We start from the raw sequence: 27,973 nt of genomic DNA, 5'->3' as shown, positions 1-27,973 counted from the left end.
AGCTGATGGTCTTCAGAGGGTCTTTCCCTTGCCCTAAAGTTCATAGCTAGAACTCATTCTTCTGTAAATGTGGGTCAGTTTTGAAGTTTTTGCCATTCCTATGTTTCTTGTATTTACTGATAACAATAGCTTTCACTGCCCAGTGAGAGCCATCAGAATATCCTCCATAGGACTGAATCTCTCCGCACTCCCCCTCATCTGTTCCTTCACGTAAGTCGCCAGAATTGTCATTTCAAAGAATTTCCTCTTGTGTTGGCTTATTTTATTTCATGGGCCTATTTGGAGGTTTCACAAGAGGACATCATGTAACTCAAGATATGCATGAAGTTCATGTTGTCCTCTTGTCCTTTCAAGTATAACTTGGAGTTCTGCCATCCTTAGAATAGGCACTTGTTTTTCCTGGGCTTATTTTGAGGTTTTGCAATAAGACATTTTGTAACTCAAGATCAGGGTGCATGAAGTTCAGGTTTTCTTCTTCCTTGGCCAGCCTTTTACATACAACTTGGAGCTCTCTGCCATCCTTAGAGCAGTTGTTTGTTATTTTCGTATTTTCAAAACACCTTCTCTAACATCTACTTTCGTCATGTTAAGCATATATTACTTGATGTTTATTCACTGGGTCCAATTGTCATGGTTGGTCATGTTTTACTAATTGGGAGGGATCTTGGTCAGTCTTCAATATCATGGTTCTGACACACTTGGATGTGTGTGTGTTGTCCCTGGGGTACCCACCTGTATGCCCATAGTACTTGGTGACTGTACCTCTTTCAGATTATGTGCCCCTAGTACTTGGTGACTGTACCTCTTTCAGATTATGTCTTCCAATGCAAGTTCATTACTTACAGGAACTACCATCATTTTGATTGATCCATTGTTACTTCATTGCTGAATGCTGTGAGGGACTGGATTTGTTGCACCCGGGTCAACTGTGTTCTTCCATTGTGCCTCTGCATTGCACTTCTTCCCAATTGCAGTTGAGGCTATTTTATGATGAATGGGTTTTTATGAACAACTTATATTTTACAATAAAATACATTTTTCTACAAACCCATTCATTATAATCTTCTGATGTCCTCTCATTCCTGCACTCTTCAAGATGGAGGTTGACACAGAGAAATGACACCTTCACTGGGGCTTTAGTTCAGTATATGTAGTGGGTTTTTTGTTTTGCAAGATCTTTCAAGTTGGTGTGACTGGAGCAATTCATAGAGGTAAGATTCTTTTATAATAAACTGATTTTTAGTAATATGCAAATACAATACTAAGTACTCCAATACTGTTATATTTTTAGCAGCCTGTAAATACTAAGGACTGCAGTACTATCATTTGGGCATGCATAATGTTTGTCAGAAGCTGCATAGTTTAGATAATTAAGGTAACTCAAAGTATTTACTCTTCAGAGGTGAGATGACCGTTGCAGCTGAAGATTTAACATCTTTGCTAAAAACTGCGGAGATTCTCCAAGTGTCTGGCTTAGCACCTTCTGATTCATCAGCTACAGTAAATCCACATACTGCAGGGAATATTCGGTCTTCGTCATCATCTTCCTCAGCCTCCTCAAATGTTCCTCCGGTTTCCAAAGCTCATAAAAACGTCAAAGAAACAAATCAAGGAATCTCAGCACCTGTTACCAGACCTAAATCTCCAGAAACAATGATCAACCCTTCTGACTTTATGGACATGGACATGACATATGTTAAAGAGGTAAGACCAGTAACTTTTATATCTTTATTTCTGAATAGTTAGCATATAATAAACTATACTTAGTTTTACCCAGTGAGCTTGTCAGCTCTTCAGTGTATTATAAAATTTGAATAATCAGTGCATTTATATAGAAAAACATTGCTTTAGTTGGCCTTACAATTGGTTTTAAATATTTCAAGTTTAAGACAGCATTAATTCTGTATCTGCCAAGAACCTGATGGGAATTTGCTTTACATTCTGTGTATTTTTTAAATCAAAAAGTGCTATTTTATTGAACATTTCGCAGCTATTAATATCATTGCTTTTTTTAAAGCTTAGACATGGGATTCCTGAGCTATATTAATCTCCAGATTGCAAATGTTAATGGATATGATTTTTACCTGACATAGACTGAATTTTTTCTGTTAGAAATTGCAATAGAATTGTTTTTTTTACTTTATGCACATTTCATCAGTAAGTAACAGGATTTTCCATCTTAATGTAGTGGATAAAATTTACTGAATAGAAGAGTAGACATAGTCTTTGGTTAGTACAGGCTAAAAAAGTCAAAAACTGGATCAGAAACTTTAGTCTAAAATTTCTTTACTCTTTAAGCCTAATTCTAGTGGCATATGTCATAATTGTGAAGTAATTAGTGGTAAGTGGAGTGATTAGGATAAAAACATTGTCATGATGAAAACATGAAGTTTGTCACACACACTATTTTAATTCCTTTGATAGGTTACGAGATGATTCTTGGTTATCCATATTTTTCAATTATCCAGCACCCCATGTCATGTAAATACCAGGATGTTAAGTGTGATGGTAATTAGATTCAGGGTTTTGTTTGTAATTAAGCAAGGCCAGTATTGTATTTGTTTGATATTTGATGTTAATAAAAATACAGTAAACAAGGGTTGTATGGTGGGAAAATTTCCACACTATTAGCTACTTGCAGTTGATACAATATAGGCAAGCATATATAGGTCTGATATTTGTTGTTGAGTTATTTTGCATTACTATACAAGTTTTGCCTATAGGTTATGAGCCACTGGTTTCAGTGGCTAGGAACAAGTCCCACTGACAAGGACATAAACACCTGCTATTGCTAGTTCCTCACTTTTGATGGGGTTAGGTTCTGATGATGACACGATGTCTTTTTTTTATTTTATTTTTATTTGTAAGACTGATATACTATAGTGTAGCTGGATGGTTTCTATACCATAGTGGGTCCTCAGTTGATTTTTACAGAAATCCCTCATTTATCAGTACTTCCTGTATCTGCACTATGTCCTTTTGTCTCACCTATTTGTGTGAACAGTTATATCCAGGTAACCACACTAATTAGTGAAAGCATGAATGTACTATATGTGCACTTTGCGTGGATGGATGTGGGATCAAAGATGGAATGGTCTGGATTAGAGTGCAAAATATACCCTTGCTCGGCCAACTTAGTTTGGTAACTTTATACTTCCATTGTGCACTGCCATTTAGCATTTCTGGTAGTGTGAATGTGTTTTTATTTTCTTTTTGCTTGTGCATGCACAACATTTATTATTTAATATACAACCACACACAATATATATCAGTATGTATACTACCCTTGAATTTCTTACATTTGGTAATTACTTGATCTTAAATACATAATCTGGTTGGGATAGGCTATTATGACAGAGTTCTTGAGTGAGAAATTTTGCTTGCTGAAGTGTCATTTTTCAATATACAGGTAAAAAGACATCCTAAATCACATTTCTTTGGTATTCATACAGAGTTTTTAAGACTAATTTTCATGGACAAGTCAGGCTAGGATTTTGGACCAGCCTAGAGGAAGCATAGCCTAGCCTAATCTAGTAACTATTACCATGACTGTATATTAGATGTACTTGCACCCCCCCACCCCTTGTACTGTACCTGGTAGTACAGATAAATATTGGGTTACTGTAGTTCATAAGAAAACCATGTACACTACAGTGGAGTTGAGTTTACTGAAATCAAACACTTGACATAATTATATATTTTATTTCCTAGTATGTTAATTACATCATAAATATTATTTAAATTTAAAAAATATGAAAAATAGTTTGTGTCTGCCTGATGTGAAAGCATTAGAATAAAATTGATGAATATCTTTAGTAGAATACACTCTGTTCTCTAATACTGTATTTTCCATACGGTTTCCATTTTTTATTTAGCTTAATAGTTCATGTATAGAGTATCTTTTGTGGCTTTTTAGGGTGGTTAGTGAAAGGGTGTGAGGAGAAAGGATAGCTCAGCAAAAAAAAAAACCCTCCTTGTTCATCACTTTTTTACTTGTACTACAGAGCTACTCTAAACAGCTACAATAGTTTAAGTCAGCTGAATTTTGAGATTTTTATACACAGATTTTATAACCTTAATTTGTGGTACCATTTTTGAATGTACAGTTTACCTTGTGTTAATCCAGACTTCTGTCGTTTTATCATTTTTATTACCTTGTTGTAATGCACCTTCATGGCACAGAGATTCCAAGCATGTAACAGCAATGTCTTTTAGCTTTTCTTTTACCATTTCTCAATCAACATGTACAGATACTGTATACTGCAAAGCAAACAAAAGGCACAAAATGTACATTTACATATACTCTTTATTTTCTTGTAACTACTGTACTAGGTGTTTCGAAATTAGAGGCCCCCTACAGCATAAACTAAAATTGATATGGACAAAAACAAAAGTAATTCAGAACAGGTATTTATTTAAGTTTCTCTCTGAGTATTTAATATTTTGTGTGGCCTCCATCTGCCTGTACCACAGCCTGCATTCTTGAGGGGTATGATTTCAGCAAATCGTAAAAAAGCTGAGACTCAAACTCCATTTCCCTGAGCACTTCGATCACCTCTCTCTGCAGGTCATCAAGGCTTGGTATACCATCATAGTTCACTGTGCGTGCTTCAACACAATCCTTTAAGATACTACCAATGTTTTCACACATTGAGGTTAGGGGAGCTACCTGGAAATTCACTTGATGAGAAGAAATCGATACCACTGTTTCGAAGCAGCTCCTGTGTCTGAAGAACCTTGAAACATGGTGCCTTATCATGCAAAAATGTGACTTCGTTAACAGATAACACATTTTCAGGATCTTTGAGGAAAAGAAATACTCCACCAGTAAGCACAGGTTCTCTAAAGTATTTACCATTCCATGACTGTCCTTTTTCTTTGATGATCCACATTGACTGTTTGGCTTTGAAACAGAAAAATTCCTACATTCAGGAAATTTCACAACTTGGCGATAGTGCATGTCATCGCTGATATCATCCAACTTTGTAGCCCAAGTGATGTCATTTTTATGATTTGGCTTCCTGACTGCGTAAATGAAGAATTCATCTGATGTGGCAACATGGAGAAAGTCAGCTTCATCCCAGTCTTTAAGAAATGAGCAACAAAACAATGCAGGGTCTTCTCTCTGTTGCTGAGTGATGTTGGGCTTGCTGATAACATGAAATGGCTTGATACCAGATTTTTTCAACTCACGATATACAGCACTATAACTACTCTTCTTTCCCCTTTTTGTTTCCAGTTCAAGCACCAATTTGCGTAAAGACTTTCTTGTTCTACCCACTGCCTCAGCTATGATGTCTTTTGACTCCTGAGAAAGGACTTCAGGCCTTCCAAGATTCTCACTCTTTTCGCGATGACAGTTAATTGGATTTTTGTTCCAGTTTCTTTTAACAAAGGAGTCACCTCTTTTAATGTATTTAGCTATCCAGGAATGTGAAATGAAGGATGCACCAGCATCCCTGGCCTCTCTGAAGGTTATAGCCCGGATTCGGTCAATCCATCTGATTTCCTCCAAGTCGTTAGCCATGGCTGTATCTAACTCCATCACTCAGTCTGAAAATACAAGAAATGTAAAATGAAAAATAGCTTAATAGAAACTTAAAATGATGTACTTGGAGACAGGCTATTGCAGAAAACTTCATAACTTTCCATTAGGCTATTGCAGAAAACTTCATAACTTTCCATTTGTTCTGTGGAGGGGGGCCTCTAAATTTCAAAACACCCGGTACTTTGAACTTCGTTTTAGATACTACACAGAAGTGCATTTCAGATTGTAGAATCACTTGATAGAACCCTTTTTATTACATTTTTTGTGTCATACCTTTTGTTTCATTACAGAATGTAATTTTCATGTCATGATTATACACATCATTCAGCAGTTTTAAATGTTTTTTTTATTGTAACCTTTTATTAACTCTTCTTTCTATCATTTAGCACTGAACAGCTGAAGTTGCCCCATTGCTTAGCTTTTTAGCGTAAATTCCACGAACGTAATTCATTCTTTCTCTCATACAGTATAATATTTATGCCAATTATGATACTACAGCTTTTGTGTTGCCAGATAATTCTTTCCACTTACTGTAAGGCATTTTAAATGTTTGACATAACCAAATCTTTCTTTTTACTATTCTCTTATTTGTTCCTAAAGAAATACAAACCATTCCCTTTTATTTAGAAGTATTTCTCTGTGCAAGCTGGGAATTGTGTTGAAACTGTTGTAACAATAGTTAAATTGAGGTAGGTTGGTTAATGGGGGAATCTCCACTTTCCTTTAGCCATGCGGTCAGACAGACCATCAACTTGCATCTTCTTTCATCTTTTTTAACGAAAGTATGGTGGAAGGATGTAAGTGGGTGTTTTAGTGCTATATGGCCTTGGTTTTAGTGTTAATTTTGCTGTTATGCAGTTCTAAGTCCTGTGGGGCATGTAATGGCAGGTCTCCTTCATAAGGGAGAACTTTGACAGCAGCAGAGGAAGGTCAAAATAAGTTCATAGCTTCTTTGATAGTACTTTAATACCATCAAGACTTATCGGCTTCTTCCTCTCTCACTCTCTTTCTCCCCTTATCTTTTGCTTGTTTTGTAGCTCACTGATTGGGTACATGGATGAGGGTAGGTGACCAACCTATGGTTCTTTGACAGTGCCAAACCAAGCTTTCCCAAGGTGATACAGTGGCTCATGTTTTTGGTTTGCTGCTGCCTACAGTGCTTTCATGACAGTTTTTGCTTGAGTACTGGGAGATGTTTCTGTACATCACAAATCTTCTTTCACTGCTTTTCTGCTCCTGTTTCTGTTAAGGATTGTTCCAGGAGAGAGATGAGATGGGAGCAGACTTCGAGTCTTGTGAGCTGGCACCGTGGTATTATTATTATTATTATTCAGTAGATGAAACCTGTTCATATGGAACAAGCCCACAGGGGCCATTGACTTGATATTCAAGCTTCCAAAGAGTATGGTGTTCATTAGGAAGAAGTACAAGGAAGTAAAGGGAAATACAGAAAGAAGAGATGCACTGCCGATAACGCTTGCATACCGCATGAGACCGCGAGTATATCAGTCATCATTTGCTCCCACTAAACTTTCTGTTATTCATATTTTTCATTTATATTCTTATGTGAAAACATTGTGTATTTACCAATGAATATTTTTCACCACATTGGCTATATACATATATATATATATATATATATACAGGCGGTCCCCAGTTTAATAACGGGGTTCCGTTAGGTCAGTAACCCGAAAATCGTCGTAAAGCCGGAAAATCGTCGAAAATCGTCAAAAATCATAAGAAAACCTTACTTTTAATGCTCTGGGTGCATTGAAAACGACGTAAACTGCATTATTATTGAGTTTTACATAAAAAAACCTTCAAATTATGATTATTCTGCCGTTTGGGGCCATATTTCTTCCATCGGATTTCTTTGTCAGCGTAATAACCCGAACATGCGTCGTCCAGGAAATAATTTCTAATGAATATATTTGAAAAGCGCCAGTAACTCGAACGTCGTGAAGTTCGGAACCGTGGGGGGACTGCCTGTATATATATATATATATATATATATATATATATATATATATATATATTTATCGAAAAAGAGGAATATTTAGTGGAAAAAGTAATTGCAGAAATAGAAATAGTAGTAAAGTAGTAGAAATAAAGTAGCAGAAAAAGTAGTAGTAAAGTATTAGTAAAATAGTACTAGTAGTAATAGCAGTATATACTAGTTTTCTTACGGAAACAGTATACATCAATGAATGTTTATGGCATTGGTAATAATAATAATAATAATAATAATAATAATAATAATAATAATAATCATAATCATAATAATAATAACAATAATAATAATAAAAAAATTCAACAGTAATACCACTACTACTACAACTTGTAGTAGAAAAATAATGATAATAAAAATTACGTTAGTGTAAAAACGAAAGAAGTTTTCAAAAACATAGTACACTTTCCTGTTGACCGAAAATACTCCTCTGCCCGAGCATTCATCCATTCACACAGTCTGTCAATATCATCATCACAAAAAAGAAACAAAATGCATCTCGTGGGCAGGTGAAGTCGGGTGTGCAAACAGAGATCCCATTGTCACCCTCCGTGAAATCGGGGGGTGGGTCTGGGCGCTTGTCACAAAATGGATCTGTTATGAACTGCCAACCTTCATCGACAATGGGTTCAATGTCTTCTAAAATCTCGGTGTCACTGTCATCCTCTAAGCAACTATAACAACTATCACTATAATCATCTGACAGATCTGGCAGGTATTCCTACCCAGGATCTGAAATACTATCATCCGACACCATGATACTGAAAAATAAAAAAAACCTGTAAAATAACTGCAATCAAAAGGAGAAAAGGTTTATCCTTCGGATCCAAATGGTTTACTCACAAGATCGTGACAATGTTTCATACATAACAGCTTGAGGCGCACTGACATTTGCTGCTGGACGATACCCCTTATAATATCCCATATGAATATGACGTCCACCACGACCATCGGACACTCATTGGCTAGAATGAATAGTGGGTGGAGCTTCTGCACTCTCTCGTACAATCTACGCCTGAAACCCATCCAAGCTGAAGAAAACAGCTCTGCTTTTCGAGGAGGGATAAGAGGCGACGTCGCGGTCTTTTATTACTGTACCGTAAAAGACGTACATGTACGCCCGGTGGCGAAGGGGTTAATAAAAAATAAATTAATAAATAGATAAAAATGTATTAACATGCAAGGAGAATAGTACAGTATTAGGGGGTAGTGATGCATTGCATCTTCGCTTGAACTTCTAAAGTTCCAATTGTATGACATCCTCTGGGAGGCTGTTCCACAGTCCAATGGTGTGAGGAATAAAGGACCTCTGGAACTGAGAAGTTCGACAACAAGGCACATTTACTGCATATTGGTGCTGCTGTTCAGCAAATCTGGTTACTCTCTGCAGATAAAGGGGATCAGGGATCAATTGCGAACATGAAAGATCTCTGTTGAAATACAGTTTATGAAACAGTGACAAGCAAGAGACCATCTATTGATGGTCCAAGTCATAACTACTAATATTAGGAGATAGGAACTTACCACCACCAACAGCTCTATCTAAAAAAAGATAAATCTCTGGCAGAAGCAGGAGAACAGTATTTTAGTAAAGGAAGCACAAATGACCTAAAACATGTTACATTGATTTTATCACTTTTATAAATATATGAGGCCTTATGAACAATACCTAACTTTTGTGGGGCATTTGCTGAAATTTTCAGTAGATGTTTCTCAAAAATTAGATGCGAGTCAAGGTACATCTAGAATAGTTAAAGCATCAGACTAATTCAGCAGAGTCCCACTGACTTGGAGGCGAGGATAGGGTGGAAAATCTGTACAAGGTCTACTAATCAACAGTTTTTTAGTTTTATTGGAGTTCAGTCTCATACCCTACCGACTACTGTACACCATTCACTAATCCACTCCATGTCCCGATTGAGACTAAAGGCAGCTTCATTTCTCGTAAGTGGATACTTTACGACACCCACAATTGTTGCATCATTGGCAGACTGAACATTCAAGTTTTCCAGGCCACCAACCATATCACTTGTATACTGTACACTAAAAATAACATCGGAACTCCAGACACAATAGGTCTAGGTTCACTAAAGATCCCGTCCACAGCAACTTGCTGCTGCCTACTTGTAAGAATATCTTGTAGTCCTAAAACATATCCACCCACTCCAAGATTCCGAAGTTTATAAATAAGTGCCTCGTGATTTACTAAATCGAAAGCAGCACTAAAATCTGTTTGAATTACTCTGCACTCAAAACACTTATCTAGGTTCCCTTGCAAATGACATGTCAGGTCTAAAAGAGCATTGCAGGTACTTAACTGCTTCCTGTATGCATATTGACTATCAGCTAACAATCCTTTAGATTTGACATATACTTATATAGTGGCGTAAAAATAAGTTTTTCAGCAACTTTGGAGAGCACCGGGAGAATAGATATTGGCCTGTAGTTACTGCAGTCTGCAGATATACCACTCCTTGGAACAGGCACTGTATTACTAAGCTTGCGCTCATCTGCAAAGATACTAGGTCGACATAAAAATCTATAGAATCTACTAATCTTGGGAGAACACCCTAGAAACTTTTTTAAAAAATGAAGGGAAGAAACCATCAGGAACTTCTCCATCCCAAGCTATCAAGATTATCCAGAGTTTTCTTAACATCCCTAGAGCGAAATGCGAATTTTGTAAGAATAGGTTCAGGATGACAAGTATCAGGGAGAGGGACATCCTCAGCTGATTGTTTAGCTTCAAAAACTCAATGAAGCAGCTCAGCTTTTTCCCTAGAGCCAGTAACCAATCTACCATCATCTGTTAGTAGTGGTGGAATAGAAGACGAACCTGACCCAAGATAGATGATGCCAATTTGGTCTACCACAGATGACACTGAGTAATTAAAGTTTTCTCTTTAAGGAATTATTGTGATTTCTCTCAGCTATATAATAAAATCTATTCGCAGCATGGTGAGACTCAACAAAAGTGTAATTTTCATGGGAATGATTTTGTCTCCATGTGTTGAATTTGGTCTGTCTGTCATGGTAAGCTCTTTTACATATACAGTATTATTAAAATAAGCTGGTCATTTGTCCTAAATTTAATGGCCTTTCTAGTGCTTCAATAATGCAATCCCAAATGACTCTAGATTTCAGCCAGACTTGTTTTCCCAATGGTGGAATTAGGAATATACTGATTGACAGATATGTCTATCTCAATGGCGCAGTGGTCGGAAGTGCCTTTATACTCTCAGACCTTGGACTTCACAATAGCTGGAACATCTGTTAAAAAAAAAAAAAAAAAGAGCCATAACCATTTGGAACTAACTCAGGAGAAGGCTGGCACATTAAGGCCTTCCTCTGCCCAGTTAATTAGCAAGGCCATTATAGAAGGACTGCCTAATCCAAGGCAGGCCAAACTTCTGCAGGTACTTCCATAATGGTTAAGCCTTACAGACACCTGAAAAATCAGTATTATTATACTAAGTAAGAGAACAGCACAGCTGCTGATGAAAACCCTTCTTCAGAAGCTGCTATGTCCCCAGTGAATCCCAGACAAATTTTCTCTAGCAAGGAAAAGTCTAGGCAGTAATTTCCCTTTCATACACACACACAGCTAGAGAGGTTAAGTCCGTACAGGAGACATAAACCACCCACAAAGGTGGCTAAGCCCCAGCAACAGTAACATTCAGGTTTTTATTCTGCAAGAATAAAACACAGGCAGCAAGGCAAAGAGCAACTATGTAATAAAAAAAAATTCAAGTTCTCTATGGGCAATCAGTAGAGGAAACCAGCATGTCTGTTCTCTACCCAGCAAAAAAAACTAGTGTGGCTGTCAGTGTACCTGTTAACCACCTTCCAAGTTTCAACCAGTTTCCAGTTCATGCTGAAAGATGCTTCTATATAAATATAAGGTAAAGGTTTGTATTCCAGTAGGAACAAATTTGTAAAAATATTTTTTACTACACCAAAAGGACATTTACTTTTGGCAATATACTTTTCATAATTCATTATTTATAGATACCTCTACAATTCTGTACATGTTCTGGAAGTGGGGAGGGGAAGGGGTGAGAAAGCTGACAAAAGGTGAGCAAAGATTGGAAATAAAAAAAGAATCCTCTCTAGCACTTGTTTGACAGTGTCAAGCTAAACAGTACTGTGCTTATGAATATTTTTTAATAAGTACATTTTTATACAGAGAGAGAGAGAGAGAGAGAGAGAGAGAGAGAGAGTCCTCTACTGAGAGAGAGAGAGAGAGAGAGAGAGAGAGAGAGAGAGAGAGAGAGAGAGAGAGAGAGTCCTCTACTGTGTGAACCTATCAGAATGGAAACACATTACTGCCATGTTAATGATTGCATTTTAAGAGAGATAGGCATAATCATTAGGCTATTAACAAGTCTGTTTGCATCATTTATACTGTAGTTCATTCCAGTAACCACAGCAGTGAGCATTTTATATAAATTTCTGGATAAACAGGAGAGCATTTCATAGATTGTATTTTTGTGCTTTAGACTGTATTTCTGTGCTATGGTTGCAGTCTTTCCCAGACAAATAATGGATATATTGCATTATATTTTCAGTCAGTTTTAATTTTTGGGAAATGCTTTTAATAATTTTGGGTTATAAAATAAGGAGAGCCATATCTAACATTAAAATATGGTATGTAGGCTTGGGTTGAACATATACAAAGCTATACATGGTAGTGTATACAAGTATACCAGAGGTTGGTAACCTCCAGCCTGCAGGCCACATCCAGCCTGCAAGGGATTTCAGTCCGGCCCTCCAACTTAACACCTGAACACTACTGTAATTGTCTAACAGTTGTTACCTACTTTAAGGCGTTGAGCAATCCTTATAGTGCATTTTATATCATGGTTATATTGAATAGAGTAATACAGTATCTTGACTTAAACTTTTGATCTTGACTTACAACTCTTGTATTTTGAACTGCAACATGGTTTTTAAAAAGAAACAAATAGAAAATGCACCTTAGTTTCTTTGGTGCAGTCAAGTTTTCTATACGTATAATCAATGCCACCAAAAATAGATCTGTCTTTCGGTGATCTCAGTATGATGCTGTATGAGCTGCGGCCCATGAAACTTTAACCACGGCCTAGTGGTGGCCTGTTCTATATTGTTGCCATATGCACGATTATGGCTGACTTTAACCTTAAATAAAATAAAAACTACTGAGGTTAGAGGGCTGCAATTTGGTATGTTTGATGATTGAAGGGTGGGATGATCTACATACCAATTTGCAGACCTCTAGCCTCACTAGTTTTTAAGATCTGAGGGGAGACAGAAAGAGCGCAGTCAGAAAAATTGTGGATGGACAGACAAAGCCAGCACAGTGGTTTTCTTTTACAGAAAACTAAAAGGGATGAGGAAAGCATCATACTGTATTCAGGTCTGTGCTTGCACAGTGAAGGCCTCTTAATATTGAACAGTATGAGTTGGTGGGAGTGGAATTCGGTTACATGGAAATAAGGCTGTCTGTAGGTGATGCGTTTTTATTGAAAAAATTTATTTTTTAAGACTAAATATAATTTTGTCAAAGATATTTCTTTACAGCTATTTTGTAATTAGTGATTAGCAGTTTCAGTAATGCTCAATAATTGTTCAGACATATTTGAAATCTACAGAGCTACATCTTGTCCCTATAGAACCACAATGCAGTTGAACTGATTGTAGGGTTTTAAATTTTGGCTCTTTATAGGAAATTCAAAGTGGAGGAGAAGACGACGACGACACTGCACCCAGTGAGACAAATGCCCAGCCATCTCGTAACATATCACCAAAAGCATCAGAAATTCATCAGGACACTGTCACATTTACGTCAGTGTATAATCAGAATCAAGAACAAACCACGGAACCTAGTAATTCATCACAAGACACGAGTAGTATTGCTCCTATAAAAACTGAGACTGAAAAGGAAGGGAGACCGGACTTAGAGCAGATTAAAAGTGTTATAGAAAATCCTCAACCATTTATTTGTCCCCATTGCCAAGGAATACACAGAGGTCTTGAAAATATGAACAATCATCTGAGATTGAACCATCCTACTAAACCTAGTTTTACATGTGCATGTGGCCGTGTCTTTACTCGGAGCATGTCTCATCTAGCTCACATCAAAGTCTGTAATGTTCCTTCATAGACAGAGGAAAAAATGTGGTGCTGTACATGATGTAAAAACAAGGGCACTAAGCTAGCTGTACTACAACTTTACATAATGAATTAATTTCATAAATATTCATATTTTTGTTTGTAGAAAAAGTTTTTTTATTACAAAGGTTTGTGCTATTTTCACAGCTAGATGCAGCATTTATGTAGTGTACAGTACAGTACTTTGCTCTCAGTTGGTCTCACAAAACTTGCATCTAAAATAATAAAAAATATATTTTTAGCTTTGTCTAACTGTAGGTGTATTTATCTTTGGATGTTGAATTGAGTTAAATGTCCAGTTTTTTAAAATCTGGTTGCCAAGAAAATTTGTAATTGAAGATATGACAGATGCTTATGAGACTACTTTTCCTATTTAAGATGCTTATGAGACTACCTTTCCTATTTATATCAGTTGGATGAAACATTGCTCTAATAATCTGGCACTAATGCCATAAAGTGTTAAGGCTAAGTTAAGATGCCTAAGGTGAGACCAATTTGTCTTTGTAAAAAAAAAACTTTAAAGAGATTTTGATTTAATGGTCCATTGTTTATCAAGTTGTTAGTGCTGCATTAGACAGGATGCAAATTATATTTGTATACTATGTATATACTGTATTTTGAACTAGGATAAATCAGTCTTTAGACTTAAGGAAATTTCATCCTGTCCATCATTGTGCAGAATTGAATATATAACCATTGGACTGATATAGAATGGCAGTTTTAGTTCATTTTTTGTATACAAGTTACTGTCACTTTAGTTCTGCTGGGTAATTTAGCACCAATTTTTGATAAGAGTCTTTTGAATACAAGTTTACTCTACCAATTCTTTCATGTTATAAGGTCAGTTGCATTAGAAGTAGTGTTATTGACATGAGTGTGATTCACCTTGACATTTATGCAAGTGGTAATTTGTCAAATACACATTTCATAAGTTGTTCATCCCTTCTTAGACATACCATTTACATTATTAAATGAAGAGTGATAAACCAGACCAACGTTTTATCATTCAGGTGAATATACTTGCATACAAAAACTCTCAGCAAGAGTACATGGTGTGCATAGCTTCTAATCAAGAGTACACTTACAAGGATAGTACCTGTAAATTATTTATTTCTTAGGGCAATATTTTTATTTTTGGGATTAGATGTAACTAGCTGTAGTTGCATAGAGTTCTGTTATTGAGGGTTACTTTAAGAGTGTTGATTGGGTTGCAATTCATGTTGTGAATTTCATTTGGTACAAATAACATTGAATGTGGTGTGTTTACATGTTTACCAGTATTAAATATTTTCATCTGCATTTTTCATAAGGATATTTAATACAGAAGTATATTTTTATTTACTTTTGGAATTTTGTGTGCTTGATGATTATGAAAAGAATTGGAGGAAAGATTTTGTAGTTTATTTCAGTTTGTAAAATGAATCAAAATAACAGATACAGTCACTTTTGCTTTTATTTATTCTTTCCAATTCATTTACTAGGGTCTTATGCAACTAAAATTCTTTGTGTAGTTTGTAACAGTTTTTGTAAGTACATACAGAAAAAATTATTCTCAAGAGCCTAATAAAATGTTTCTCTTGTATATAGACTGGACTGACCACATTTGTCATGCATTATAAGCAGCTGGATAAGCAAAATGACATTTTTATGATAAAGTTTTATACATATGTACCAAGTAACTACATAGCTATTAGTTTCTAACTATCGCGGTAGTTCAAAATTTGAAAGTCGTGGTAACGCTTTAGTGTTTTGGTGTAGGTAACTAGCTCCGCCCACTTTCGGGGAAGAATAGGTACAGCAGTGCTGGAGAGCTCAATTCGTTTGTGCCCTATGTCCATGAGAGGGGGGGGAAGGGCTTTGATCAGGTAGTTACTTGGTAAGTATATATAAAACTTTATCATAAAAATGTCCTTTTTATATAAATAACTTACCAAGTAACTACATAGCTGAATCCCACATTGACAGGAGGTGGAATGCATGGACACGTTCTACTCAAAAATACTCAGTAAAGGAGGTGCATTTGAAATAGAAAGGTAGGTGGCATTGGTGGAATGCTTGTTGTGACCTTACCTGATGAGAGAGCTGCAGCCTGAAGATACTGCCTCTGATTGGAGCTCATCTCAACCTGTAGTGACGTGGCAGCAAAGCCAGGAGTTGTCTCTACTTCAGTGGGAAACCTTGCAGCCAAGGTTGGAACCTAACCCCATTGTAAGTAGGATAATACCATATAAGCATTTTTAGTTGTTTTTTGTGAGTTTGATTTATCAAAATAGCAGTTCTAAGAGTTTTTAAAAGGGTTCTATGTATTCGTGGATTTTAGCTATTTGCGGGGGAAGGGGTGTGGTACGCATCCCCGAGAACAAGGCAATGGCATTGGGTTCAGAAGAATGGGAGCCAGGTAATGGAGTTGATGGAAAAGTTGGAGCGCTGGTGATAGGGGAGAAAGCAGTCACAGGCATAGAAGGCACAGGTTGAATAGCGATAACTGATTTCGGAGTAGAAACCTGACTGTCTAAACCGCTAGCTTCGGCTCTAGCAGCTGCCTTTCTCTGTCTCTCATTCTGGAGGTTGTCAAGATGTGCATCTGAAGCTTTCCATTTTCCCTGATCCCAGTCTTTGCATTCGTCACATTTAAGTTCAAAAGAGCAAATCTGCCCCCCACAATGACAACATGTAGTGTGCGAGTCATACTTAGCAAAAGTAATGTAAGTCTGATATTACAGTGTTTGCTGCAATATCTAATATTAAACAAACTAGAATCCGACAGACTGAATCAAGATAAATAAAAAAAACTTCAAAAAAAAAAGAACTAGCTAAGCTAATAATGATTAGCATGCTACCAATTCGAATGAATATTTCACGAAAGGCGAAAGATTCAACCATCCGGGGAAATTCAAATCAGAGCTGCTCAACCAACCGATGATCAATTGTTGACCAGCAGAAACGAATTGAGCTCTCCAGCACTGCTGTACCTATTCTTCCCTGAAAGTGGGGGGGGAGGGGGGTCTAGTTACCTACATCAAAACAATAGATTAGCGCGAATTTCAAATTTTGAACTGCCGCGATAGTTAGAAACTAATAGCTAGGTAGTTACCTGGTAAGTTACTTATATAAAAAAGTGCTTTATGTGCACTACATATATAAAAAAAACTATTGAACTGATATAATAAATAATGAAATAAGGTATCAGAACATCATTAAAAGATTTAACCAGTTTTTTAAGATCCACTGTAAAAGGTAAGTATTCAAATTTCCAAGGATCACATTTTAAAAGGCATAAAAACTGAGTATATACTACTGATAAAGAAGTATATACACAATACTTGAATGCAACGAATGTGACTTAAGGTCCAATACACATGGAAAATCTACCGAAGACTAAAGGGCTGATGCTCCTGGAATTTTGCATTAAAAGTGACAAGGTCTGAGCGAATGTGGTCCCACCAGGTCAGAAATTGAGTGAACATGTTAAGTCTCATTTAATGTGATTCAACCTTGAGATCCTTGTACTTAAACCCTTTATTTTCTGGATCTACACCACTTTGTATTAAGTTCCAAAAGAAATCTTCTACAGTTTTGTGTAAAAATATAGTGGAATGTAGTTTACAGTTTTTAAACAAAAGATCTTACATAGCTTTACAAATATGAAAAGGTGACCAAATACTTGCATTCCTGAAGGTTCTTATCAGAAAACTTTAAGTTGTGAGAAAAGATGTGGAAACCTAATCATGTGTAACCCTATGCTGATCTATATTGCAGTTAGTAAGCACTGGGAATTATACAAAATATAGAAATAAAAAAGTGGCTAAATAGGCAAAAACAACTGACAAGTTATGTACAAACAAATTCTAATTCTAGAAAATTCTAGAAAACTTATTGAAAATGAATAGGAAAGTCACTTGCCATAAAAATGTCATAAAAAACAAGTTATGAAATATAAAATTTCATGAAATCTTGAAGGCACTGAGGTCTGCAGGAAAACAAAACTGAATGAACTGATGATAAAGCAGCACCATTAATAATGTGAAACAAATTAAAACTTACAGAATTCTATCAGAACTAATGAGGAATATTCACACCAGCCTATTTGGGAAGGCATAATATGCTGGCTCCAAGTACACTGTTATTGAGGCTGAAAACCTATGCTGAAGCAAAATGAAATGTACAAGTAACATTTATTGAAATAATGAAATTAAATGAAATAATGAAAGCACTGTGTAAAAAACTTGACAACGTTGCTCCTGGGATTGTCTTTATGACAGTTACACGCACAGTAAGAGTGAACCAGGTATCACAAGCAACTGAGTATAAGTGTGCAACAGGGGTTTTCTTATTTGTGGGAGTGTAGTAAGGCAATATATGATTGATATAGTCTTGGGTGAAACAAATAATACCCATATGAATGCTATATAAGTTAAGATGTACGCACATCCAAGCAACAACAATGAAATATCACAATTTTTTAAAGTAAATTGTATTTTTCCTAACTACTGTATACAAACCTCAGGTCCATTACATTAGGAATTACTTACAGCGAAGCTGGAACTGGCTGTTAAAACTCTTGAACAAGGTGGTTAGGCAGTAACTACCGTCCAGTAGGCGGGAGTCCCACCTGTCCTGATGTAAACATTCCAATTTGCCTTTTGGCCTAGGTTTCAGATTGAGGGGTGGCATGAGGCGGGCATAAATTTAACGTAAAGGACATCAGGTTTGTTTAGTTAGCAAAAATACAATTTGCTTTGAAAAACTGTAATTTGTTCCTACACGATAAACAAACCATTGGTCCTTTACATTAGGAAAACTCACTTGTTGGAGGGAGGAATCTGACAGTCTCTGAAATGACTGGAATTTGTCACGCCTGGGCTACTACTCCTGGTCGAAAGAGCGAGGAGCAGTACCATGCCTCTGACATACTGATCGGAGTATTGGAACTGCGAGATCAACTGTCAGACTTCTGGACCTTTTCGAATGAGTGAGGAATCGTAACTCATACAAAAATAGCCTAGGAAGAATCTAAAGAGTCGGAAGCAGTAAGGCAAAAACCAGAAAAGGGTTTGTCTTATTGCCAGGGTCTCCTTCCTCCCCTTGCTAGAGGAAGGAGCAGGATTGCTTCTATGATTCTAGGAAAGAAAAATAGAATGGGGGTGCTCAATGTGTAGGCTTACTGCATCAGACGCCAGTTCCAGCAAGTGTCAGCCTCGAGTCCCATTCTCTGCCCAAAGGAAGAGAAGCAGGAGGATGAGGAAGGAGGAGGAGGAAAGGCCAGTGACTCTCTTAATCCCTCTCACTTCCAGAACCGTACACCTTAGGCGAGGTGCTACCTGTCCTCTTACAGGAGCCAGGTAAGAAAACATAACTTGTTGAGCAGCCACCACAGGTCCAAAGAAAGGGTGTTCCAAGGACTCGTGGGCAAAAACCCGAAGGTAGAAAGACATAATGTGGTCTGATGAGACCACATCTCTACTTTCAGAGCAAAAGAAACTTCCGGAATGCGAGGGATGGACCAAGCAATTGACTTTGTGAGCTCTCAGGTGGAGTGTACAGGTGTCATTAACGTCAGCTGCAGAGTACGCCCTTCCAATTGTCTCACGAGGCCAGAGAGAAAGATGTGTCTTTGGATGAGCCAGAGCAAGGACAATCTGCTAGTTGGCATAAGACCCCTCTGAGGCAAGAAGAATTGCTTCTGTCAAGGAAGAGGAAGGGGAAGGAGCTTGATTGGGTGGCTCGATCAAAATGAACTCCTTGTCCAGGGAAAAAAGCATTCATCTGGTCGAGAAAGCCCTTATAGCAAGCAAGGACCATGGCAGCCCCAACAAAACCCCTGCAAGGAGCAGTGAATAGTACAGGGGATGCAGTGGTCCTCTCCCTGAGATCACTGTCCTGACGGATCGGAGTGAAGATCTCTGCGAAAAGAAAATTGAGGGTGTCCACATCCCAAAGAAGAAGATCCTTGAGTCCTCCTGGGGCGCGACACTCCCGATTTCTTCTCCCTGGAGGTATAACCTTGCCAGAGCCCAGAAAGCCATCCTCGACTACTTGGATGTAAGGTGAGCCGATCCGAGAACCAAGCTGAGACACAGATCCTTGTAGCGGAACTCCGATAAGAAACAATACTTGTTGGAGTCCTCTCTATCTGTCTCGCATCCCCAGGCAGCAACCAAAAGGGTTTGAGGGAAGAGCAGAGGAGAAAAGCACTCTTACCTGTCTTGCTAGAAGAACCGGCAGGAGAGGCCGACCGCAGGCGATCATCAACTAGAGGCGATGATGGCAATATGGAGGAAGGAGAGTGCTAACCTGAAGAGAGTGAAAGTTCATTTGAGTTGAGTCTCCTGATCAGGAAGGAGAATTTCGACAGCATTCAGTTTGCTGAAATGAGCGAGCCAAGTTGATCACATAAACATGACCAGGGCACACAAGCCAAACCGCACAAGCCGAGAGAGCTGAGTTGATCACATAAATGCGATCAGGGGCCGGGCAAACAAGCCAAGCCAGTCTTGAAACGTGATCGGGGCTGGGCGAGCGGGCCGAGCCGATCCGAACCGATCACATAAACACTATCAGTGACTGGGCGAGCAAGCTGGGCTGAGCCGAGCTGAGCCAGGAAAGCTTGGCCATGAACTAGCACTGTCATCAAGACATGCTTTAATCTCCTCTGAGGCTAAAGTCCCTCGTAAGAAGGTTTAGAGGGGATTCTTGTCTGAAAACCAGAGTGCTCGAACCCAAGAGTCCAAGACATAAGTTTCGGAACTGACCGAGCACTCAAAACGAAGTAGGCAGGAGGTGTCGAAACATCCGAATGTTTCAACACCTCTCATCCTGTGCCTAAACCAGACCAGAGAGTGAACTCCCTAGTACTAGTTTGACAATTCCAACTGCTTATCCTATTTTTCACATGCTCTTCTCAAACATCTTTTTAACAATCCATCTCCAGTAACACATTCTAAGGGGTTCTTCGTGTTCATCTTAATTATTTTGGTTTCTGACAAGTTAACAAGAAGTCCTACTTTACCTCTCTTTCTGACCAATCTAACACCATAATCTATTCTCTTTCCAGTTACAAAATTTATAGCCAAAAGAAATAAAAAGGTGATAGAACCACTCATTTTTACATCAACCAATCTAGTACATCCATAACTACTAATAAAACACTGCAATTATGTAAAGTACTATATAATTTTTTTCAAAATATAAAAATTTTTATAATCAGTTTACTTAAAAATATTATGATAGCCAAAAGAAATGAAAACTAAAAATTTAGGTGATAGAAACCACTTTCAGGTAAACTGCTTTTACATCAACCATAACTGGGGTCAGTGTTTAAAAATGATGATTTTTATGATAAAATCAATTTTTTAGGTACTTACTCTCTATCATTTGCTTTATCTGTGAATACTTGGTGCAGGTTCAGCAAGTGGTAAAACTGAAATAATCGTTAACGAAAGCTCCTGATAGTTACCCTGACTTAAGAGGGGAGGAGGGAGGGTTTTCACTGACTTACCCTTTATCATTTGCTGACTCCAACATTGTTTGCTGGAGGCAGGTAAGAGATTCCCTATAACCAAATTATCAGATATTACAAATATCCTCGACTCTGCTTACCTGACGAATATGATCCCTCGGCAAGTACTTGCCAGATGAGGATCTTCATCAAGTGGGGTCCACTATCATAGGAAGTGGAACATGGACCTTAAATATGGCCATTGGTCGATGATGTCCAATGCAGAATGGCAATTAGGCCTCTGTGCCTCAGGCCTGCAGAGTTGACAAGCGCTACAACCACAACTAAACCATGATCCATAAAGAGTTACTACCTACTTAATCGAGTTGCTGTGGCACCTCACACCAAAAACAAGACCAATTTGGGAGAAAAGTGGTGCTTAATCAGCTCAGGGTAGCTTTCTCCAATGATGAGCAATGGCTCTGCAAAAGAAGACAAACATTACTTTCTCTACAAAAGACTTTGTTTGTCCTCATCTAAGAGAACACAAAGCAAAGACAACTTTGCAAAATGATCAAAAACAAAAGTGGGGTAAAATACATGTACAAACTCAAATACATACGGTTTCCCACAAGGAGGTTGATAGAGAGAACCTTTACCAATTTGTAACACATAAAGGGAAGAGTAAGAGATAATCTCCCCTGACAAAACTAGAGGTGCTAGCGTAAGGCAGTCTTCATACTGGATCTCGATGTCCCTCCAGATGTAGCTGCTGCTCTGACTTTGTGCAGTTTCACCTTCAATAGTGGACAAACCCCTGGAGATGCTACATGATATGCTTCCAGGATTAAGGACTTAATCAAGAAAGCCATGGCATTCTTAGACATAGCAACCTCAGGCTTCCAGGCAGAGCAAAATAAGTTCCTACACTGTTTCCTTAATGGTTTAAGATGGGTGTATAAATCCTCAGAGCCCTAACAGGGTATGAAAGTAGCCCTTCTTCCTCAGAAATTAGAGGTTCTAGAGAAGGAATAGAGAAAACTCTTGGGAGAGCTTCGGCCTTGACATCATTCTTGGCATGAAGGGATGCCAAAAAACATAGTTCTGTCCTAGCACATGTATGTGAAAACCCTACTAACAATGATATCTCTTGTAATTCACTAACTCTTTTGGCCAAAGCCAAGGCCACCAGAGAGAGAGTTTTCCAAGAAAGAGCCTTGAGAGAAGCCTCTTTCAAGGCTCAAAAGAAGGGCCTTTGAGGTGTCGTAAGACAATGTCCAGGTTCCATAAAAGTGGCTTTTGTACAATCTTCAGCATTTACAGCTGAAATGAGTGAACAGCTTCCCATAAGTCAACATCGTTTGATATACAGTACTGTATATTAAATCCCATATGCCTTAAAACAGAAGCCAGCATGAATTTATAACCTTTGATGGAGGCAACAGACAAATATTTAGCATATCTCAGGAATCACAGAAACTTAATTACATTATCTATGCTGTTGTGAAGACAGGAAATGCCCCTGGAGTTACACCATGATCTGTGTACCTCCCACTGTTTCTGATATATTAGTGGACTTTCTCCTTGCCATGAAGAAAGAGTCCCTAGACAACTTTGAAAAGCCTCTAGAGCTGAGGAACTTGTCAACAGTTTCAATGCAGTCAGATGAAGCATGTTGATATTTCCATAAAACTTCCCTGTCTCTGTCTGTTGAAGCAGATTTGTCCAAAAAGGTAACTGTCTGGGAACTTCTACTGACATTTCCAGAAGGTCTGTGAACCAAGGCCTCCTCAGTCAACAAGGTGCAAATAGAATCATAGTGTTACCCAGGATTCCCTCAACTTCTTGAGTAGTTCCTTTAACAGTGGAAACGGAGGGAAGGCATATACGAATAGGTTGTCCAGTCTAGAACTGGTGTCTTCTGCCCAGGCTTGAGAGTTTGGAACTGGTGAGATGTACAACTGGAGACGATAATTTTCTGAATTATTGTCTCTAGTTGTACATCTCACCAGTTCCAAACTCTAAAGCCTGGGCAGAAAACACTGATTCTAGATTGGACAACCTATTCTTATGTGCCTTCCCTCCGTTTCCACTATTAAAGAGATCGATGAGAGGCTGGCTAAACAGAGAATGTCCAAAGAGCGACGTAGAGCACGCAACTTTAAGTAACTCCTTGGCCTGTAGAGGAGCAAAAATGAAAGAACTACCCCTTGGGAAGTGAAGCCTACATAGCACCAGAAACCCTGGAGCTCACTGACTCTTTCTGCTGAGGCCAAGGCTGTCTAAAACAGCATCTTAACAGCCAAAATCCTCAGGGAGAATGCATTTGAGGATTCGAGTGGGGCCATGCTTCAATACTTAAGCACCAAATCCAAATTCCCAGCCCATGGACCAAATCAGAGATTTATGAATCTCAATTTGGAAGGAGCTGATGGCCTCCTTAATATCCATGTCAGATGAAATGCCTACACTAGTATGCCTCAATACAGAAGCTAACATGGATCGATACCTCTTGGTGGCAGAAACTGTAAACCTCTGGTGTAGCATAAGTAAATAAAGACTTTAATTGGGGTCATTTATAGAGGTATGGGTGCAGGAAACCAGCTCTTTATACTGACCATGTCTTTCGTACACAGCATTTGTCGACTCTCCTCTGGAGTTAATGACTGACCTTCTGCATTCCCAAGAAAAGCCCCTTGTTCATAAGAGATGGTTGTGAGTCTCCAAGAAGTCAGCTGAAGCATGGGGAGGTTTTAGTGAAACAGATATCTTGGCTGTTTGAGATCCTTCCATGGTGGAAGGAGCCTTGGGCAATCTACTAACAGAGACAGAAGGTCTGGGAAGCATTCTCAATGTGACCAACAAGGAGTCACCCAAGTCATACATGAATTCCCAGCCATAAGGATTTTTGCCGGAACCCCTGTATCGTAGCAAAGGGGGTAAAGGCATAGAGATCTAGATAAGACCAATCTAAAAGCATTGTGTCAACTGCCCAAGCTTGGAGATCCCAAATTAACGAGCAGTATACCTGCAGGCAATTACTGAACCTGGTAGAAATAAAGTTAAGAAGGGGAGTGGGCCACAGCTTGCAAAGGTATTTGCATGATTTATGTATGCAAAGTCCATTCTGCTCAGTTGGTCTGCCACAATATTGATTCTTCCTGGCACAAACTGGGGCACCAAAAAATATTCCTCTTCCCTGTCCAGGCAAGAATGTGACATGAGCAGGAATAATGCTTCTGACTTATTCCTCCTTGTATTGTCCGAAGAGTGTGCTACCTTCTTGACCTGTACTAGATCCTTCAAAACTAGAGGGGTCTTCCACACTACCAACATCACCATGATGTACATGGAGTTCTCATTCCTCTGCCAACCAAATGCCTGCTATATGCCTGCCTGATGCAACCACTCCCCTTCCTTCTGAAGACATGTCAGAATATAACATGAGGTCTGGGGTCTTCAAGTAGAGAGAAATGCCCTGAAACAGATGGTGTTAATGGCTCCACCATCTTAAGGGGTCCTCTTGAAACCTGAATTCGAATGAATGAAGTCTGGCTGGGCTTTGTGACTTGAGAAAGAACTGAATCAGCCTCATTCTCAATTTGACACCCAGTAACCACTTCTTTAGTGGTGCCATGTATCCCAACAGACAGAGCCACTTCTTGGCAGGCAAGGGAGCAAAGGATAGAAATTCTTCTAAAATTGATAGAAGGTTGTCTACCAGCTCCTCCTTTGAAGAACAAGAAATTCTTGGTATCCAGTAGCATTCCCAAATTGGATTTTGGAATGTTTATCAATATTCATAATAATACTGAACTGGCAAACTCCACTCCATGATGAATGGAGTCTGGTGGACAAAATGGTTTAATTTGAAGACATTCAGTAACCCCCTCCATCCTCCCGACGCTTTTGGTACAGAAAAAGGCATTTGTGGAACCCCAGCATTGAATGCAAGACTATTTCCGCTGCTCCTTTTAACAGGAGAGAGTCCACAACCTCCTACAGGATCTGGAGCTTCTCCATGTTGTAGAGATAGAGAGGAAACTCCTTGGGTAAAACTGCCATAGGTAACTGGGAAAGCATGGGAATGCTTTATCCCATATCATCACACAGGAATCCACTTCCGAATCCTGCATCTGTACTTGGAAGTAATCACCTTATATATCAACAGAAATCATCCAGTTGCTCTTCCAGATGGCTGTCAGGACTGATATGGATGGTTTCATCAACAAGGTAGTCAGACAACTAACCAGATGATACTGGAAAAAACCCAGTATGAGTCTCCAGCCCTCTGAGGCCTTAGACACAAGAAAAAATTATTGTAAAACCTCTGTGCCTCATATAAAGCTTGCTTAATTGCCTCCTTAGGTAACAACTGTCTGATCTCCTCCTGAAAAACTCAGAACTTCTCTGCATGATGAAGATAAGCAAGGAAGATATCTGGAATACTGACAGGGGTGGAAGTGCAAATATGGTATGATGCATCCCTCCCTGAGAACCTTCCCCACCCAGGGTTCTGCTCTGCAGCTTTGCAAGGCGTTCCAAAAACTCTGTAGACAGCATCCTACTGGACCCTGAGGGCTCAAAACATGTTACAACTGCCTTGTGATTCTTTCCCTTAGAACATGAGCCTTGATCACCTTGAAAGGGCTTTCTGGAAGTGGAAGAAATTGAAGATGGTTTAGGTTGATATTCTGCACAGAACTTTGGTGAGGGACCAAATGAAGGCCAGGTGCAGTATGCTTGAAGGAAGACTTCAAAAACTGTGCTGAGAAATCCTTACTGTCCTGATTTGAAACACCTTCACAGATGGATTTTAAACAATTTATATTCAAGATGATGATGAGACGAGTCAAAAACAGCTACTGGCCATTGAGCTGTAGCTAATGAGATACAGTATATACGAACATGACTGTTCCCGTTTCTTTAAAACTGAGTTGGTAAAAACAAGAGGCATTCTCCCGTAGCTTTGGAAATAGTTCTATCAAGGCAAGGTAAATACTCTAACACCTCATCAAGAACTATCAGATCTTCAGGATTAACTTTTTCTTAACCTGGTGCAATAAATGAGAAGTGGTGAGAAGAGCTATTTCTGCGAAAGAAAGCACTTCAATCAAATGATATACCAATTTTACATGTGCTTCCGCCTCAATAATAAGGGCCAAAGAATCTTACTGGTTTTGAGAGTGCTACTCTTTCTTGGGTCAACATACTGAAAGAAACCTTGCATCTTGAACGGGAGCAGGATAGAGATCTGGCATCGTACTTGTTTCTACTTTTAGCTCTATGCAGCTTCATAAAACTGGAAACTAAAGCAATCACACTCTGAAAGCATGCCTTAAAGAATAACACTTTTGAGATTACCTCAAAATATGCTCAAACACAATCAGATAGCTTCAACTTCTTACTCGTCTGAACAGAAGCCTACAAAAAAAAGACAACAAGAGATAAGCAACTACGTCACCAGAAGCAGTTGGGAAGCGCCTGACAAATGGGAGGGACTGGGTGACTTACCAGAGAAAGAGACGAATGGTTGGGAGATGGTTGGATTGGAGAATGTAGAAGTTCTCGCATTATGTCAACTCGGTAGATGAATCACTCGCCTCATGCTTCAACAACAAGCCCAAAAGAGACAAAAGTTTTGTCTTGAGAGATGACTCTCCTGAGGCAACAGCAGGAGTCATCTGCACAATGCAAGAAGCGGTGGAAGAGGAAGAGCCGCTAGTACAAAAAGGTGCAGTTGTCAAAGGGTGAGAAACACAAGGCAATAGGGGAGAGGTTAATGTCAGAAACAAAAGAAATAAATGATCATACAGGGTGAGTAAATGATTGATACAACTGAAGTGACGTGTAGTTCAGGAACTATCTAGGTAACAGAAATACTATGCCTATAGACCCTAGATAATTCAAAACTATCTCACACATCACTGTCGCTCTCACCAGATGATGATCATGTGCGAGTCTGTTGAAGCAAGTGTATAGCTTTACCAACTAAATCCTTCGGAGAAGGAGTCAATTTTGAGAAAGTAAATGAATGAGAGAGGCAGCAAAGGGCAAAGACTTCTGTCCTGTGATTTGCCTCAGTTCATTGGCAGAGGGGAAGACCTACTGCCACAGGGCAGTCGAAAGGGCGGCTACACAGAGATGAAGGCTCCAATACCATCTTTCTAAGGGGGAAACTGCGATCCTTACCAGTATATAATCGGTCAAGTGCCTAACAGATGAGAGAAGTAAACTAATATCTTCCTCAAGTTTATCCCTCCATTTCTCTTGCGCCACAAAGGGAGCATTATGTGACAGAACTGAAATAGTGAGAGAAGCAACACCAGAAGAAGAAGCTGGAAAAGAAAGAGTAGACTTACAGCCAAACCTAACAATTGTCTACACAAGCTATTGGCCTCTTGCATCTTCCAATACTTCATAAAATTATTCATTTTCTCATCAAACACTCCTCACACTCTTTACAACAAGAAATATCACCATCATTATATTTACAGGTAACACACAGTGTGTGACAATCATGCCAAACTGAACATAACTGCTTCACGCAAAACTCATTCCTACAGAATATGCTTCTATCTCTTATTGCTGTAAAGACAGAATACAAAACAGAAAACAAGCATAATACCATATAGGAGATAATTAGCCAAAATATAATTAAAATTAGTACAACCAATTTACAACATATGTCTGTGGAAACGACAGGAAGAATTCTGACAAGAATGTAAACATTCCAGCACCACCTGGTGGGAAATAGGTGATTATATACAAGTTATCCTTGTTTATTTTGAATGCTGATCTCACCTAATGGTACAAAGATGTAAGCTAA

At 38.6% G+C, this 27,973-nt stretch overlaps 1 protein-coding gene across 6 annotated transcripts in view; it reads left to right on the top strand.

Moving 5' to 3' along the window:
* Positions 1-15,149, top strand: part of LOC136843758 (protein abrupt-like) — a 206,012-nt gene extending 190,863 nt beyond the window's left edge. For all 6 annotated transcript variants that reach the window (XM_067112420.1, XM_067112424.1, XM_067112422.1 and 3 more), the window contains 2 exons: positions 1,401-1,704; positions 13,261-15,149. In XM_067112420.1, the coding sequence (XP_066968521.1) occupies positions 1,401-1,704; positions 13,261-13,698 (742 nt within the window). In that variant the 3' untranslated portion in view covers positions 13,699-15,149. The remainder of the gene's footprint in view (positions 1-1,400; positions 1,705-13,260) is intronic.
* The last annotated feature ends 12,824 nt before the right edge of the window (positions 15,150-27,973 follow it).

The sequence above is a fragment of the Macrobrachium rosenbergii genome, chromosome 12, assembly GCF_040412425.1.
Source record: "Macrobrachium rosenbergii isolate ZJJX-2024 chromosome 12, ASM4041242v1, whole genome shotgun sequence".
Classification (NCBI taxonomy): domain Eukaryota; kingdom Metazoa; phylum Arthropoda; class Malacostraca; order Decapoda; family Palaemonidae; genus Macrobrachium; species Macrobrachium rosenbergii.
Note: the sequence above shows the minus strand (reverse complement) of the source record. Positions and strands in the feature narration are given on the sequence as shown.